General features: G+C 41.4%; 1 protein-coding gene across 3 annotated transcripts in view; it reads left to right on the top strand.

Moving 5' to 3' along the window:
- The first annotated feature begins 3,943 nt into the window (after nt 1–3,943).
- Nucleotides 3,944–17,746, top strand: part of ENOSF1 (enolase superfamily member 1) — a 32,438-nt gene continuing 18,635 nt past the window's right edge. Inside the window, exons 1-4 of one of the 3 annotated variants that reach the window (XM_045849679.1) lie at nt 3,944–4,091; nt 9,098–9,206; nt 14,005–14,120; nt 17,218–17,244. In XM_045849679.1, coding sequence (XP_045705635.1) covers nt 4,008–4,091; nt 9,098–9,206; nt 14,005–14,120; nt 17,218–17,244 — 336 coding nt within the window. In that variant the 5' untranslated portion in view covers nt 3,944–4,007. The remainder of the gene's footprint in view (nt 4,092–9,097; nt 9,207–14,004; nt 14,121–17,217; nt 17,245–17,746) is intronic. The other 2 variants (XM_045849681.1, XM_045849680.1) reach the window with 2 other exon arrangements.

Raw genomic sequence — 17,746 nt, forward strand, 5'->3', positions numbered from 1 at the left:
TAAATTCCAGTCAGTCACAATGTATTGTCTTTTGTATATACTGCTGGTGTCAGATTTGTTCATTTTATAAGGGATTTTTGTGTCTATGTTCATAAGGAATATTGGTCTGCAGGGTTTTTTTTTTCTTGTAAGATCTTTGTTTTGTCAGTAATGCTAACTAACCTCTTTTAAAAAGCTGGGACATATCCCTCATCTTATATTTTCTGGAGGAATTTACTTAGAATTACTATTGTTTCTTATTGTTTGGTAAATAGTTCTCATTGTTTGGTCTTTGATGAAGCTGAAATGGCCTGGAATTTAAATTATATTATTAAATTTCTTCATAGCTATAGAACTATTTTTTCTTTTATTGAGCTATAATTTAACATATTAGTTTAAGGTATACAACATAATGGTTTGATGTTTGTATATATGCCAAATGATCACCAGTATGTCTAGTTAACTTTCATCACTACATATAGTTATAAAATTTTTTTCTTGTGATGAGAACTTTTAAGATTTACTCTCTCAGCAACTTTCAAATATGCAATACAGTGTTATAAACTGTAGTCATCGTGCGGTACGTTAAATCCCCATGATTTATTTTATAACTCAAAGCTTTAACTTTTTGACCACCTTCACCCATTCTCTTCTCCCCACCACACCTCCCTGCCCTGCCCTGCCCTGTTCCTGGCAACCACCAATTTGTTCTCTGTGTCTATGAGCTCAGTTTTGTTATTTATATATATACACACATACACACATATGTCAGGTGTGGTATTTGTCTTTTATCTGTCTGGCTTCTTTCACTTAGCATAATACCCCCAAGGTCCAACCATGTCATGGCAAATGGCAAGGTTTTATTTCTTTTTATGGCTAATTATCCATTGTAGATATGTACCACGATGTCTTTATTCATTCATCCATCGATGGACATTTCGGTTTCCATATCTTGGCTATTATAAATAATGCCGCAGTGAACATTGGGGTGTATATATCTTCAAGTTAGTGTCACCATTTTCTTCTTATAAATACCCAGAAGTGGAATTACTGGACCATATGGTAGTTTTATTTTCAACTTTTTGAGAAACCTCCAACCTGTTTCCTGTAGTGGCTGCAGCAATTTACATTCCCACAAACAGTGACAAGGGTTCCCTTTTTTCTCCATCCTCACCAACATTTGTCATTGCTGTTGTTTTGTCTTTTTGATAATAGTCATTCTGACAGGGATGAGGTGATACCTCATTGTGATTTTGACTCGTATTCCTTGATGTTTAGTGATGTTGAATACTCTCCTCTAATTCATGCGTACATCAGTACTCAGTCAAAGATTAGGAGGGACCCTTCTGTTCTCTGCTTCTCAAACTACAGCCACATTGGCCTCCTCTAATATATATAAACAATATTTATCTGTTTATCTGTTTACTAAATCCTGTCCCTGTTACTTTATGTTTCCTAGAAATAACAGTGCTATTAATTATAGTTTTTTAAAAAAATTAAATGGCAGTATTTGGAATGGCTAGATATCCAGGCCTGTCGCCATTAGTAAACTAATAACATTAGTAACAATTTTCCCCAAAATGTTCACAATTTGCCTTGGGAGATTCCTAGATGGAATCTGGGGGCTAGTGGTAAAAGCAGGGCAGATCCTAAAGTAAATCCTGATTATCACAAGGAAAACAAAACAATGGAGTTTATTCTGACATTTCCTCCCAGAATCCAGCCCTGAAATGAAAGCTCAGGTTGGAGATAAGCCTCCTCACCTAGACAAAAAACTGCCAACACAGCTGTGCAGCCACATGCCCACCACCCCCTCACAATCACCAGAAACAAGTTTTCAAAATCTAACTTCATAGAAAGACAAAATGTGATTCTCAACACTAAGTATAACTAAACAGACATGGACACTAATGTGAACAAAACCAGTACCATGAAGGAAAGAACTCAAATCAACAACCAAGAACTAACATTTGAGGAACCAAATGTAATAAAGGAACCAAGTAAAACCTTTATTTAAGACCATGTGGCATCCATTTTTTTCAAAAGAGGTGATGGTACTTGGAAAACTTGAAAATTTAAAATAACACCAAAGAAAAATTAAACAATTTGGTTGAATAAAAGAATGAACGCAGTTAGAGATCAAATCAGTGAGCTAGAATATTAAAGAAAAAGGAACTCAGATAAAAACAGTCAAAAAAATTTTTAAAGATCAAGTATGGATGATAGGTTCAGAGGTACGATATCAATCCAACGTAAGTTCCAGAAAGAAGAAAACAGAAGAATAAAGAGGTAAAACCAACAAAAGAAATAGCAGAGAACACTTTCCAGGTAAATTTTGTTTCTAGTTGAAAGGACCCAACAGTTGTAGAATAGGATTAATTATTAAATTAATCCTAATAATATTAGAATATTTTAACACCATAAAAGTAAAGAGAAAATCCAAACATTTCCAGAGGGGAAAAAACAGTTTATTCTTTAAAGAATGAGAGTTAACATTTCTTTAAAAAGTATTAATTTGAACTAAGAATGCTATACAATAAAATCAGCATTCAAATCTGAAAGAAAAACAGACATCTTCAGAACATAAAGTACTCAGAATATATCAACCTGGTCAGAGACTCATTCTGGAAAAGGGGAAAAAAATGAATAGAGCATATATTCCAGCCATGAAAAAAAAATCAAGAAAAAAAATGACTGAAGCTTACAATTAACTGTTAGTAAATATTAATCCCTATGTTAAATGTCTCTATAACTATATGACAAAGTGAGTAGTGTAGGATAGGCAAAAACAAAGGACACTTAAATGTCAGACTTCTCTTGGAAACTGAAAAGATACAGCAAGCCAAGGCTCTACTTGCCACAGGACCACAGTCAACTGGAGCTAACTGGCTACGCCTTTGCCTCACTCCTTTCTTTCCTAGTGCTTTTGAGTTGAGACCATCTCAGCCTTTAACAAAAAGAGAAAAATTCATCCAACAGGCTTATACTCATCCTGGAGCAGCAGAGGGGACTTGGGTGTCCCTAAAACATCCCTGCCATGCCCAGAGAAACATGTGTTAATAGATAATATAACTTCCATAGCACTGTTTCCTGTTGTATTTAATCTTCAAAGTATTCCCCACAGGTAGGAGCTGAATGTCCATGTGCAAAGCAAAAACTCAGCGCTCTATGATATAAAAACTTTGGTGTGTGCAAACCTCAAGTAGGGGGTGGGGGGAAGGAGCAGAGAAATGTTCATAGCTTTCTCTATATTCTCAGGGGGATCCTATGGCTCCGAAAATGAGTCCCTGCAATACAGAGGACAGAACCCAGAGTTTGCAGTCAGGACACTGCCACGTAGTTGTGTGGCCTTAGGCAAGTCATTTAAATCACTTAATTTCTAGGAATCCCTGTTTCTTCACCAGTAAAATGAAAATTAATTACCTTAAAGGGTGGGACAGATAAGAGGTAATGTATTTAAATTTGCATTAGCAGGGGTGTAAGAAATGGTGACCTGCCTCTTAATTTCTCAGGTGGCAACCTGAGGCTTAAATTGCTTGAAGACATCTACGATTTTCTAGGCCACAATTCCCTGGCTGGCCGGCCCCCGACCTGCGGACTCCAGGACGGAGTTTGTGGCGGGAATCTGCTTCTGGGAGTTGGATCATACTCTGGTCAGACCCTGCTTCTTTCTCTTAGGCGCTGTTTCTGGGAAGGTCACCTCGAGAGTTTGCAGGCCAGACAGATCAGAGACCAGCGGGGTACTTGTGGCCCCAAAGTCTGCCGCGGTCCTGAGCGCTCCGCACGGAAGTGCTAGTCAGCACACAGTGCTACCGTGGCGGGGATTGCCAGTGGGTTTCGGGACCCAGGAGCAGAACTTGCTGCTCAGTCCTGGCTTTTTCCTGTGCACTAACCCGTCCTGAGACCTCACAGCCAATTAGCATCCACTGAGCTGGGCTCTGCCCCCCTCTGTCTCCCTCCCACTCCGTGCACGGGATCCCTATCTGAGTTGATCGTACTGGCCGCTCCGGGGCGCCTGCAGCAGTGACATGGTGCAGGGCAGGATCTCCCGGCTCTCGGTCCACGATGTGCGCTTTCCTACGTCGCTCGGGGCCCACGGCTCAGATGCTATGGTAAGTGCCGACCAACCTCGGGCGCCCTCCAGCCTGGCAGATGCCAGGGCCCTGCTTAGGCCTGGGTAGCCCTGCAAGTCCTGGGGAGGTTGCCAATTTTGCAAGAGTTTTGTAAAGGGAGGCCTGGAAAAGGAATAAAGGTATACAGAAGCTTCCCACCCTCCTACGTTTTTTCTTTTTTCTTACTTCCTTTTTACTGGCGTTTAATATTTCCTGTTTTTCCCATTATGATTCACATTTTGCTGAAAATGGTAGAATGCAAAATAAGCAACAAAAGCAAAATGGTTACATGTTTGTTGGGGCTCCACCAACAAAACCCTAGAATGCAACACTGGCTTCTTATGTACTGGGGTTCTTGGTGAAGGAGGCCAGGAAGCGGGTGCATACGCTACAACGTGCTGTGTGACCTAGAACAGACCCTAATGTCTCTGGGCCTCCTGGGCCCATCTGTGAAATGAAGGAGTCACAGTCTGGCTAGGAAACCAGACAAACAAGCTCCTGGTAATTCTGAGTCATGGGGGAGGGGCTGTCATGAAACTACCTGAAAATGTGGTTAGAAGGGACTTGTCACGGTAAAGAGTTATGCAAATTTCAGTCTTCGAAGATGCAGCAGAGGCAGGGACTGTGACTCCTACCTAAATACCGATGGGCATTTCGCTTACTGAGAGTGTTAAAGGACCCCCACCCCCACTCCTACCCCCACGGTCTAGGGCAATGGTTCCCAGACATACGAGTTCTGTGCAGGGTATCTTGAGACCTGTCACCCACTGGATCCTCATTGCCCTACTCAGTCCACCAATGAGATGGCTACATTAGAAAAACAAAGTTGCACGGTATGAATGTGTGAACCCAAGCTGGGAAGTGAGAAACATTCCTGTTAGGATAATGGTGGCTTGTCACCTGAGTCAAGGAAGAGAATGGGCCCCTGAGGGCTCTAATTCACAGTGTAATGCAGTGCTTAAGAGGGTGGAGGGCACACTGATGCCCATTGCCTTACCTGTGTTCTTGTGTACCTGAAATATTTTATAAAAATAGTCCTCATTAAAAAATGCTATCTAAGCATAGTTATACATTTAAAAGAATCATTTATTCTGAGATTAAGTTCTTCCTGATTTTTAAAATCATTATGGTATTATAGTAAATGACATAAAAAAACTCCCAGCCGGCAGTCCTTTGTGGATCTCCAAGTAAATGTTTAAAGTTTTGCTGGCTTGTAAAACTCAAGTGCCTGATCTAGTGCAACTGCCATTGCCTCTCTGAGGTGTACTAGCTGAGGGGAAACTCAGTCTGTCCCAGCCTAGGTCTTCTCATCTGTATAATGAGATCCACTTCATATGTGTAAATGAGATACCTGTGAAGAGCCTGCCACAGAAAAGGCCATCACTAAGTGTTGGCTGTATTACTATTTATATATGAGGAAACTGAAGCAGAAGAGGCTCTGACTGAGCCTTTCCTCGACTTTGAATTTGTGAAGTGTTAAAGGGCCCGGTTTACTGTAGAATGGAATTTATCTCTGCTTTTGAGTGATCTGTGACATACAGGTCAGGAAATATCTGGCGCCTGTGTTGCAAACTTATAAATCCATAAGTATATATCCCCTAGAGATATGGAGTATGTTGTATGCTGATTCTCAAGTGCCTTCTTAAGAGAATGTGCTCCTTTGCAGCTCTTGGTGGCGCTGCCATAACTCTTGTGATTGCTTCCTGTGCCCTCATGGCATGCTGGACTCCGTGATTCAGCTGCATTCAGCACTTGGCAGCAGAGTGAGCATTCCTGATCACGAGCAGTTTATTTTCATGCAGGAGCCTTGAAACTGTCCCCCAAATCAGTTCAAGCAAAGGGTTACAGTTATGATTTCTTATCCGTCTTTTAAGAAACATGGAGTGCTCAGGCCTGCAGTGTATTTACACGTTGCCTGCTTGTCCAGGCCCTTTCTAAGGTCCGAGAGTCCCAGGGCTATGGGCTGACAGCCCAGCTCCAACTGACTCCCTCCACCTCCTAGCCATACTTTTCCTCTCCTGTCGCCACTGTCTGCTGAGCTTCCTGGAGTGGCTGTTTCAGACCTTGTCTTCCTCCTCTGGCCTTCGGTCCTACCCCCTCCTGCCAGCAGTTAGAAGACAATACCCACTGCATCATCAAGAAGAATGAAGACAAATGCACCCTTGGCACCATCTCTGCACATCAGTCTACAAACCAACCCTATCCTCTTCCCCTTTATTCAGTAAATGTGCCCTCACAAACTAACCTATTCTCCTCTTCCCCATTGCCACCCTTCTTGACCCCCTGACCCTCATTCTTATCACCTCCATCTCTAGTATTTTCATCTTTAGTCTCTCCTTTTCCAATGGTTTCTTCCCCATCCACATGGACAGGGCATGCCACTTGTGGAACATACTTTACTTGACCTCAACACCTCTCCACCACTTTCTGTTTCTGCCCCTTCTCTACTGAACGCTAAATTGCTGGTCCATTCCTATTGACCTGTACATCTGCTTCCTCCTCAGTCTGAAGTCGCCTTCTGTCTCCTTCGTTCTTTTGTTATTTCTCTTGTTGAATCCTCTTGCTATTTCTGCTCCCAGGGCCCTTTATGCACTCTCGGCTACCCATCTTCCTGCCGTCTCTCTGCCCCGCTGGCCACCTGCCTTTCTAACTTCTCCCTCTCCCATACAGAACCCCTTCTTTCCTCTCCAGGGCTCAGGTCTTGGCCTTTCCAGTTTCACTGCACTCTTCCACTAACCCCCCTCCATGTTTATGGTTTTAGCACCACTTTTATGCCAAAGATGCCCACATCCCATTTCTGCATCTTCCCTCTTTCCTCAAGTCCAGCTACCATTTGGGAACTTCCTGTTGAGTTTTTCACCTTCATGCTAAACACCATCCATTGAAATCCAAAGTTATCACCTTCCATACTCTGCCTGGATCTTCCTCCTAACTCTTCTGGATCATTCTGCCAGTTACAAGGACTCAAAAGCTTCAAGTCACTCTCAGCTCCTCCTTTGACCCTCACTGAAGGCTTCAGTGAAGGGTTTTCTTTTTCTCTCCATGTAGCCCAGAAACTTCCATGGGTCTTTAATTCTTGGAGTCTCCCTCTGAGCCTTATGTCCCACCTTCTCTCTCAGGAACCCAATGGTTAGGCCAAACCAGAGTAGTCACCAACTCTTAAATATACTCCAGCCTTCCCCTTTTCTGCACCTTCCCTATCTTCACCTGACATAAGATATTCTTTCCTCCCAGATTTTTCATGCCCCTTCCCATTGCTGCAAAGCTCCCCATCCTCCACTGCCCAGCTCAGATTCTTCTTTCATTATAAAGCTCTTCTAGCCCTGGCTAGTATAGCTCAGTGGATTGAGCTTGGGCCTGAGAACCAAAGGGTCACAGGTTCAATTCCCAGTCAGGGCACATGCCTGCATTGCAGGCCAGGTCCCCAGTAGGGGGTGTACAAGAGGCAACCACACATTGATGTTTCTCTCTCTCTCTTTCGCTCTCCCTTCCCTTCTCTCTACAAACAAACAAACAAACAAATAAAAATAAAGCTCTTTTAACTCCCAGTGCGTTCAGCTAATAGTGCTCACTGTCTGGCTTGCACATCATTTGCATCTCTCTCAGAGGCTTACCAGGCTTACCATGTTTTGCCTTGAAGTATTAGAGTTTCTGTAACCATGACTTCTAAACCAGAACTTCTTCAAGGGCAGACATGTCTTGCCCCTCAGCAACCTACTTGCACAATCTCTGATACGTGGCTGGTGCTCACCACACCATCACACCCACTGCCCTTCACTGGGCCTCCACACGCCAGCCACAGGCCTCCTGTCATCACGTATGCCTCCTCTTCCTCCTGAACATGGGGATTTCAATTCCACTTCTTAAACTCAGTTCTCTCATCTGTAAGATAGGGATGATGGCACCTACTTTATAATATTATTGTGGGAATTAAGTTAAATGATGTAAAGCTCTCAGAATAATGTGCCTATAATAATAAATATTATATAACAACAAAATAGTAATAAATATCCCAATGCAAATTTCTTCAATAATTGCATCATCCTACATTCTTTTTATTTTTTTAAACACATTCAGATCTTCTGCCTGGTTTTTGGGGGGTCTTCATTATTTGCCCCCACACCACCCATACAATCTTGTCTTTGTTCACTTACAAAGCAGTGCCCTCACAGGCCTTTTACTTCTCTGTCTCACAAGACCTCTGAGTTTCATATCAATCTCTTCTCCACATGCCTTCACCTGCCCCTTTGCCCACACAATTGTCTTTGGTCCCCTTCTTCATCTTTGCTCTTCTTCCTTGAACTTCTGTGATACGTCTACCCGACCACACATCAGCATAGAACCTGTAGTGTCATAGCAGTTGTTCTCGCCTGGTTCTTGTGTATTAACTTTTCTTTGCCAGTGTATGAGAAATTTCTAGAAATAGATTTGTGGTTTTTTACTTCTGCATCCCCGGTATTGACAAGTAGTGTAGGTTTCATAATCGTTGGTTAGTAAATGATTATTATCAAAATGCCTTTTGATAGAAAGTTCTTTTTAAAAGAACAAAATACAAAACAGGTTAATTTGTCTTCAAGTTTTAATTCTTCATTTTTCCTCAGTAATCCTGGAATTTATGCCTTTGTCTTTTCCAGTTTTATAAGAGAACTTTCTTAAACCTTAGGTTTCAGAATTTGAAGCTGCTTGGGTAACTATTCAAAGAGCTGACCAATAGCTGTGGGTGAAACTCCTGGGTGTAAAACTGAGCTGACTTTCTCTCCAGGACATTTAAATGGCATTAAAAATATACACATTGCACTTGTTAAAGTAATTTGACTCCTTTGGGAGAATGTCACTTTTGTCCATTCAGAGTGCCCACATTTTGGGGGGTAAATCCGGAGTTCCATTAGATTGGAGTTTTTCTTGCATGTCTCCCATTGCAGTTTCTATTCTTAGAGATGTCAGTGTTAGGTTTCAGATTTCTCATGTGTGTTGTATGGGGTTGTGGGGGGACATTTTCCCTGCAGCACACAGACCCTGACTACTCGGCTGCTTATGTCGTCTTAGAGACTGATGCAGAGGATGGACTCAAGGGGCACGGAATTACTTTCACTCTGGGAAAAGGCACTGAAGTTGGTGAGTTGGACATTTTCTTACAGTTCTAGGATGCTTACATTTTAGATTTCAGTTCTGACCTTATTTTTCTCAATATTTACTGCTCAAAGTGAGTATTTCATTGGGAGAAATTAAAAAGTGGCCGTATTTGGCCCTTCTCCTTGTAGTCATGGATAGACTGCAGGAAAATCCTCGAATCTCAGCCCATTTCTCTGCAGAGCTTTGAGGACCTGAACTAAGCAAGTGACTGAGAGGAGCAGACATGCACTCACACAGCGAGGCTTATGGAGATGTGCACAGTGTCTAACTTTTCAAAATACTTCATACTGAGTCAACTTCAAATTTGTTACTCTTTGGCCCTGCCCAACCAATTTCAGAGTTCTCTTTCGGGAAGAGCAGGTTGTGTAGGATGCACATTGAGCCATGAATTAATTAGTCATTCTTCTCTCAGAGCTGGACCAAAGCACAGTGGCGGTCTTGGGGCCCTCATTTTTCAGAGATAAGGAAATTGAGGCCCAGAGAGTCACACAGAACCCCCTCACTGCCCAAAGTGCTTTCTCTCCAGAGCATTTAAATGCAAATTATTTGGGGGTTTTCTCTCAATGCATAATTTATGCACAGGACACAAATTCAAGAAGTACCAAAAAATGACCTTTGCAAGATCAATTGCAATGTATCATTGGAGACAAAACCAAATTGTGATAAGTTTAAGAATTGGGGTCTGGGAAGGGCAGACACAGATTCTTTAACTTTGGTGGTGTTTCTCCTGTTAATATTTGCACTGTCAGCTCTCTCTTAGTTGTAGAATCAAAGTCTTGCCCCACTAAAAGATTTTAATATTGTCAAGCAGATAAAAGGAGAGAGGGGAGACAGAGAAAGCCAAGGAAAACCTTCATGATCTTTAAGAGGATACCACCAAGGTGGCCACTGTTCCAGCTCTCCACAGGGAGGCATTCTGTCATGCCATCAGCCAGTCATTTTGCAACTTCTCTTCAGTGCTTCTGTGTGTCAGAAACTTTGTCAGGCACTGGAGATAATAATTTTAACAAGATAGAGAAAGGAGCCCTGGCCAGATGGCTCAGTTGCTTGGAGCATCATCCCATACACTAAAGGGATGCGGGTTCGATTCCCTATTAGGGCAATGCCTAGGTTGCAGGTTTGATCCCCTGTTGGTCAGACGCATTTGAGAGGCAACCAATTGATGTTGCTCTCTCACATCGATGTCTCTCTTTCTCTTTCTCCCTTCCTCTCTCTCTCTTAAAAAAATCAATAAAAAAACATATCATCAAGTGAGGATTAAAAAGAGACAGAGAGGAAGGAGGGCAGAATTCAACGTACAAAAAGAAGGGATACATAAACTTCTCAGGGTGATACACATAAAAGAAATAATAGTGCAGTGTGAAAATAACTATTTTTTAAAAGTGGGTACAAGTTACATGGAAAAAGAACTAATTCATTGTCCAGGACAGTTAGGGATGGCTTCAGAGCAGAGGTGAAGCTTTGAGATGAGTGTTGAAGGGTGACCAGGAAATTTTACAGGCAGGATACAGAGAATCGGCCATAATTCCCTATCCACCTCTTCATCGTCAATGGTTTACTATTAACGTTTCTCCCAAGGCAGTAACTGTTGACCATGATAGGTTCGTGAGCTGTGTTTCAGCTTCTCCTATGACTTTACTTGTCTCTGGTCTAAGCTGAGCACTTTACAAAGCTGCTTTCTCCATACTGCAAACCATAAGGGTGTGAAAAACTCAGAAAGGTCAGAAGATTTGTTATGGGGTGGACCATTGTAACTACTCTCTGTTAAGAGCCAAGACTTTGAACTTTGCTGACTCACTCGCAGTGGAGGGTCCCTGTAAATGATGCATGCTCCTAAGACAGATATGAAGCTCTTGTGGGCTGGTTGCTGAGGTTAGTGCTTTAGGGCCTTCACAGCCCCTCCCCTCCTCCATTACCCCCACCCCATCCAGTTGTCCCGAGACATCTCAGGCAGGAATAAGTAAGTCCATTTCCATCTCTTTGTGACTTTAATAAGTGGCTCTTTTGCGGTGATGTTGTTGGCTTCTGCCTTTTTCAGACCACAACATGACAGTATCCATTTTAACATTAACCTTGCTGTATATATATCAGGTGACTCACTGCAGTCTCACTGAATGTGTTACAGGGCATTCGCATTAAAGATGAAAAAAGTCCCATTAGCTTATCACTGTTCTCCTACAGTTTCTATCAAATTACTTACCTAATCATTTTTTTATGATTCAAAAAAAGAAAATATTCTTTCCTCATTACTATGAAGAGAGTGCTTGTGTGTGAGAAAGAGAAAGATGGAGAGAGAAAGGAAGGGAGAGTGGGTGGGTAGGTTACGGGGTTTTTTAAATGTATAGAGTAGACTGATACAGTTTTTTTTAAGTAGGAAAAGAAAAAGAAAAAAATTGTAAAGAGACCAAAAACGGCCTTAAGCATTCACACCAGCACTCAGGTTCAGACACTGTGGTCATCCACAGGCTTTACTGACTTGTCCCACCACCCGTGGTGGAGGGTCCCAGAATTGAGTCCTGGATGGATATATTACAGGAGAGAACCCTTGGGTTTAGTCAGCAAGAAGCTGACTTCAAGGGCCAGTTTTTTCCCAGATGAATTTCCCAACTATCACATCAAACATTCAAACCTGAAGTGGACTTTTTCTCCACAGTGAATCAGACCATGACAACCCAAACTTCAATCAAATGCACCAAAGTTAGTTAACTTCTTGCAGTGGCCTCAGTTTGAGCAAGGAAAAGCCACATTCTATAGATCAGCGATTTTCAACTGGTGTGTCATGGCTTAAAACATGCAATACCTATTTATCTGCATTTTGCCATGTACAGTGCACACTTTTTTTTTGCCCAAATTTTTGAGGGAAAAATAAGGATGTACATTATACATGGGTAGTACTAATTCTGTATATATATATATATATATATATATATATATATATATATATATATATATTGTTAATTCTTTTATTTATGCTTATGCATTAAAAGTGTGACTCTAGAAAGCAATGACAATATCCATGTGCAAAATAATACCTTGGAGTATGATAATCAGTTTTGTTTATAAATATAAATAAAATACATAAAAATTCAATTAAAAAATTAATATGAAAGTTTTTTTCCTGAAAGTTTGGGCCAAAAATGTGGGTGCACATTATACATGGTAAAATACGGTAGCCAGGGGCACTGACCTCTCTTCTCTCAGATTGTCAAATTAAGAAATAACTTTAGGAAAAAAATGGCAACAGCCAAAACAATAGCTGTCTGGTGTGAATGAATCAAAATTATAGCTTTGTTTTGGTCAGATGGGCAAAAAAATTAACATATTTTTGCTATGCTGCAGAATTTTAGTATTAGTTTATGTGTGCCATGAGAGGAAAGAGGTTGAGAATCGCTACTCTAGATGAATACATTACTGTGGCTTGTGCATCTCTGAGAGATGTAAGAGACGAGATCATCCTTAACCTGAGTTAATGTATTTGCCCTTTCGACACAAATCAGAGGTGTGCTTCAGTCAATGATTTCTAGTAATCATCTCATCCATGAGATGAAGGTTTGATGTAGATAATGATACACCTCTGTCTGAGTCACTGACTTCCTCTTTAGATGGCTTTAATCCAAGCACCAACCACCAAGGACTGAGGAGGATTTTGTGTTCCCACAACTCTGGGGTATGACTATATGAACTACAATGACTCTGTATCTCACTAACAAAACCCTGAGAGGACACAGCCTGGTTGGTTCAGCCCTAAGTGCTCCGTAGGGGAGCAAGTACATTATTGTCTGAGAGCTATTTCACCCAGAGGCTAGGCATGTTCTAAGAGAATGTTTCAAATACTTTCAAGGGTCTCTCTCCTAGGATGTGATTGGTAGTAAAATTACACCTGAACAATTATCCTATTAAATTACCTGAGAATTTTAATATTGAAGCAATGGCAACACCAGAAAACAAGTTTATCAAATTTTTTTTCAATAAAATAATTGCTTTGGGGTAAGTTGGTGATTTGATTATTTTGGCCATGTACACATAAACAAAGTTTTTACTGAGCAAAGGATATTGGGAATAGAAATTCCCATTCAATTTGTTACTTTACTTATTTTTCATCTGGAATAACAAAACTAAAGCCTTTGTAAGTAAAACACCAAAAATAAATACTTGATGGTAATGCTGACCCAGATTAAATTTAATCTTCACATTACTTATGAAAAATATAGTATAAGTCAATAGTAAGAAACTTAATGTTTATGAATAGTGTTTTCGTATACTTGAACATTTTATATCTATTAGGCTAATTGCATATTCACTTTATTTCATCTTGAATAGCATATTATGTTGTGAATTCAAGATATTTTCTATACTTGACAATAATGAAAAGGCAATTTAAAAAATTCTATAAGTTAATCCTCTTCTTCCTTTGGAACAACGAACTAGCAAAGTGTGGTTTTTGATCTGTCGCAACACTTTACAAAGTGAACAAGAAAATAATTTGGGAACATGATTTAAATTTTCAGATCTACAATCTGTTTTTCACATGGCAACCAACCAAAATGTATTTTCTCGACTCACAAATTAAGTTCAATGTGCAGGTTACACTGTCCCACCTGTGTGCCATGACTGTGATAATCTCAGAAGCTGTGTGTGGGGCAATTTGTAAAAGCATGTACCTTTTGTATTTAAAATTATTTTCATAAAATGCCAACATTAGTTTGCTTGTGGTGCTTGCATGTCTCAATTTGTTGACTTCATACCAGAATATACATGAGAATTAAATCCTCTTTTATAGTTGTCTGTGCTGTGAATGCCCTGGCCCACCACGTGCTTAACAAGGACCTCAGAGACATTGTTGATGATTTCAGAGGTTTCTACAGGCAGCTCACGAGTGATGGGCAGCTCAGATGGGTAAGGGGTCTATTTTGTAAAATGCTGCTATTAATAATGTTACTAATGTCTCTAACATGTCCTTAGTGGAAAATGTAAAAATAACGACAGGTTTACAATGTTAAGGTAAAACGTTTTTAACTTAGATAAATTAGGATTTGAACCATTTGGATAATTCATGTTTTGAGGTAATTGATCCCTTTCTGTAAGACTTGAATCTGGACATTTTGGGTACTGATAGCTATAACAGCCCTTCTGGACTTCATCTCCACTCCCTGAATAGGAAGAAGTGGTCTTGACCCTCTAGAGGATTAAGCACTGAATGGGCAAACTTCCTGGTGGAGAGATCATGTATTATTAGCTTAAGGACAGAAACACAAGAGAAGTTAAGAAGATAGAGACCAGCCCTGACCCAGTGACTCAGTTGGTTGGGGCCTCATCCCATACCCTCAAAAGTTGCAGGTTTCATCTCTGGTCAAAGTACATACCTAGGTTGTGGGTTTGACACCCAGTCGGAGCATGTAGTGGTGTCAACCAATCGATGTTTCTGTCTCAAGTTGATATTTCTCTCTCTCTCTGTCCCCCCTCCTCTCTCTCTAAAATCAATAAACATATCCTTGGGTGAGACTTTTAAAAAAGAAGAAGAGGAGACCAGAGCACCCTTTATGTGTATAGATCTTATTTGAACACAAAGTTCAAGGCATGAAAAAAGTGTGATTCCCAAAGAAAGGATTCTATCACATTAAGACCAGTCATGTAACCAGGACCTTGCCCTTGTCTGCTGACACTGGCTCTGTCTTTTCCTAACTCTGCTCAGTCTTCTGTCTATGAATAGAGAAAAACACGAGAGAATGCTCTTTCACAATGTGGCAGATTTCATTTGTAACTTCTGCAAAGTTAAACTTGATTTTAAAGGAATCCTCTTGAAGAAGCTCCCAGTGGCCAAATCTGGCACAATTCAAGTATCAAAATAAATATGATAGCAATGGCTATCATATATTATATGATAGTATAACTCCTTGAATAACGTAGGCATCCATGAGTCCATTTAGATAGTACACAAACAAGGGAAAGCTTATCAACAGAACACAAACTAATATATAAGGAATGATAATATTATACAATCACCATATTATAACCATCATAACTATGATTGTTTGAGGCAAGAATTTCATTGAGTGCCAAAATGTTAGTGACAATATTAACCACCTTATTAGAAAGGGAACATGGTAACCTCACAGTGCAGAAGCCAAACGGACACTAAATTCCCCAAGTGCTTAAAGTTAAAAGCCCTGAGACTTCAGGTCAAGATGGAGGCATATGTAAACAAAACTCCCCTCCTTGCACAACCACATCAAAATTACAACTAAACTATCAAATAACTAGCACTCAGAACCATCAGAAACTGAGTTGAATGGAAGTTTGATGACTACATAATTAAAGAAACCACATCCATCCAGACTGGTAGGGGGGATGGAGATGTGGGACAGACTAGTCCCACATCCACATGTGGTGGATAAAAATTCGTGAGGGAGCCCTGGCTGATGTGGCTCAGTGGACTGAATGCCAGCCTGCAAATCAGATGGTCAATGGTTTGATTCCCAGTCCAGAGCACATGCCTGGGTTGCAGGCCAGGTCTCCAATAGAGGGGATGCGAGAGACAATCACACATTGTTGTTTCTCTCCCTCTTTCCCTCTCTAAAAATAAATAAATAAAATCTTAAAGAAAGAAAGAACTGGGTCATGTCTTCCAAAAAGTATTTAAAAAAAAATTCGGGAGGGATAGCTTGAGAGGAAGTAGCCCCAGCCCCACACAAGGCCTCCCAGCCCAGGGTTCCAGTGGCAGGAAGATAAGTCCTCATAATTTTTAGCTGCAAAAACCAGCAGGGATTGAGCTGGTGGAAGAAAATTCTTGAGTCCTAAGCAGTTCCTCTTAAAGAACCCACACGTGGACTTACTCAGAGTCACTCTCTCTGAGCTCCAGCACTGGGGTAGCAGCTTGAAAGCCACCAGTGGCATACAGGGAAGAACTGAAGTGTCTGGCATCATGGCAAGAGTTGTGGGATAGCTTTCTCCCAAACAGAAAGGCAAACAGGAAGAGACCGTTTCCCTTTTCTGAGCCCTATGCCCGCAGAGCCATGGAGCTGGCAGGCTGGGGCCATACCCGAGACTCCATCAACCTGCCTAACACTGGTTGCCCTGCTCTGGAGATCCCCAGAGACTCCCGATCCCACCCAACTTACTGGCTGACCTGTATATGAATAGTGGCTTCTCCATATGAAAGGCTGGTCTTGGCTCATGCTTCACAACTTCCTAAATCCTCTCAAACAAGCAATAGCCAGGCTCAGAGAACCCCCAGTCCATGTACCTCTTGCTAAGTGGCCCCAGGCCTGATACTAGCAGCAGCCAGCCTAAGTTCACAGTTTGGCTTTGCCTGGGAAATTCCAAGCACAGCACAAGTAGCAGCCATCTCAGATTGCTTTATAGCTTAGGCAAGATGGCCTTGGAAAAACACAGATGGGGGCTGACCTTGGCCAGCACCATCCAAGAAACCCCAGAGCCCATGCGCCCAGGGGTCAGCTACAGACCACCCAAGGTGGTGGGAACACTACCACCCTGCTCTTGCACAGCTGATACTCCATAGAGGGCAGAGGTTGGTGGTCAGTGGTCAGTAAGTCCTTGTACCTGCCTGGCCTGGGAAAATTCCTCCCATGGACCTGCCAACAGCAATCAAGGCTCAAATATAAAAGGAGGGTGTACTCAGCCCACATGGAGGGTGCACCTCAAGTACCCAGCTTAGGTGATAGGGGAGGCTGTGTCACTGGATCCTCAGGGCACCTACTATCCCAGGCCATACTACAAAGACATGGAGTCAAAAGCAGCTCTACCTAATACATAGAAACAAACACAGGGAGGCTGCCAAAATGAGGAGACAAAGAAACATGGCCCAAATGAAATAACAGGTCAAAGCTCCAGAAAAAGAACTAAACAAAATAGAGATAAGCAGTCTATCAGATTTAAAACTGGAAAAGCTGGTTTTCGTGCTGCCTGACACCTACCAGACCCAATGCACAGAGGCAAGGATTGAATCTTTATGGGTGGTTTTTTTTTTTTTCAGATAACCGGAGATCTGAAAAGACAGCAGGTTTGTAACCTAACAGACCATCTTAAATTCCATTTTAAAATGACCCTTTTTATAAGGAGAACAAAGTGTGTGTAAGGGGTTTGAAACTCAGGGAAAAGTTAATTGGATTTAAAAAACTGCAGCATTCTCTCACTGGGTGATGGTCTTTAGCTGTGTCCTGGGTGGTGATAACCTCACCCTGGTACAATGGCTCAGATACCATCTTGAATTGCTTGCAGTCCCCCTGAGGCAGAAAGGTGGAACTGCTTATGGTCTCCTGGAGTCAGGGTGGGTCATACCTTCATTACCTGGAACAATAGCTTTACTTGCATTGATTACTAAACTTATTAGCTATTAATTAAACTAAAATGTTCCAACTTTTGAGCCCCCATCAGATACAGAGTTCAAAACACTGGTTATAAGGACATTCAAGGAACTTTGTGAGGATCTCAGTAGCATAAAAAAGATCCAGTCAGAAATGGAGGATACACTAATTGAAATAAAGAAAATTTACAGGGAAAAA

Source organism: Phyllostomus hastatus, unplaced genomic scaffold (assembly GCF_019186645.2).
Source record: "Phyllostomus hastatus isolate PE091 unplaced genomic scaffold, TTU_PhHast_1.1 phas_contig_80, whole genome shotgun sequence".
Taxonomy (NCBI): domain Eukaryota; kingdom Metazoa; phylum Chordata; class Mammalia; order Chiroptera; family Phyllostomidae; genus Phyllostomus; species Phyllostomus hastatus.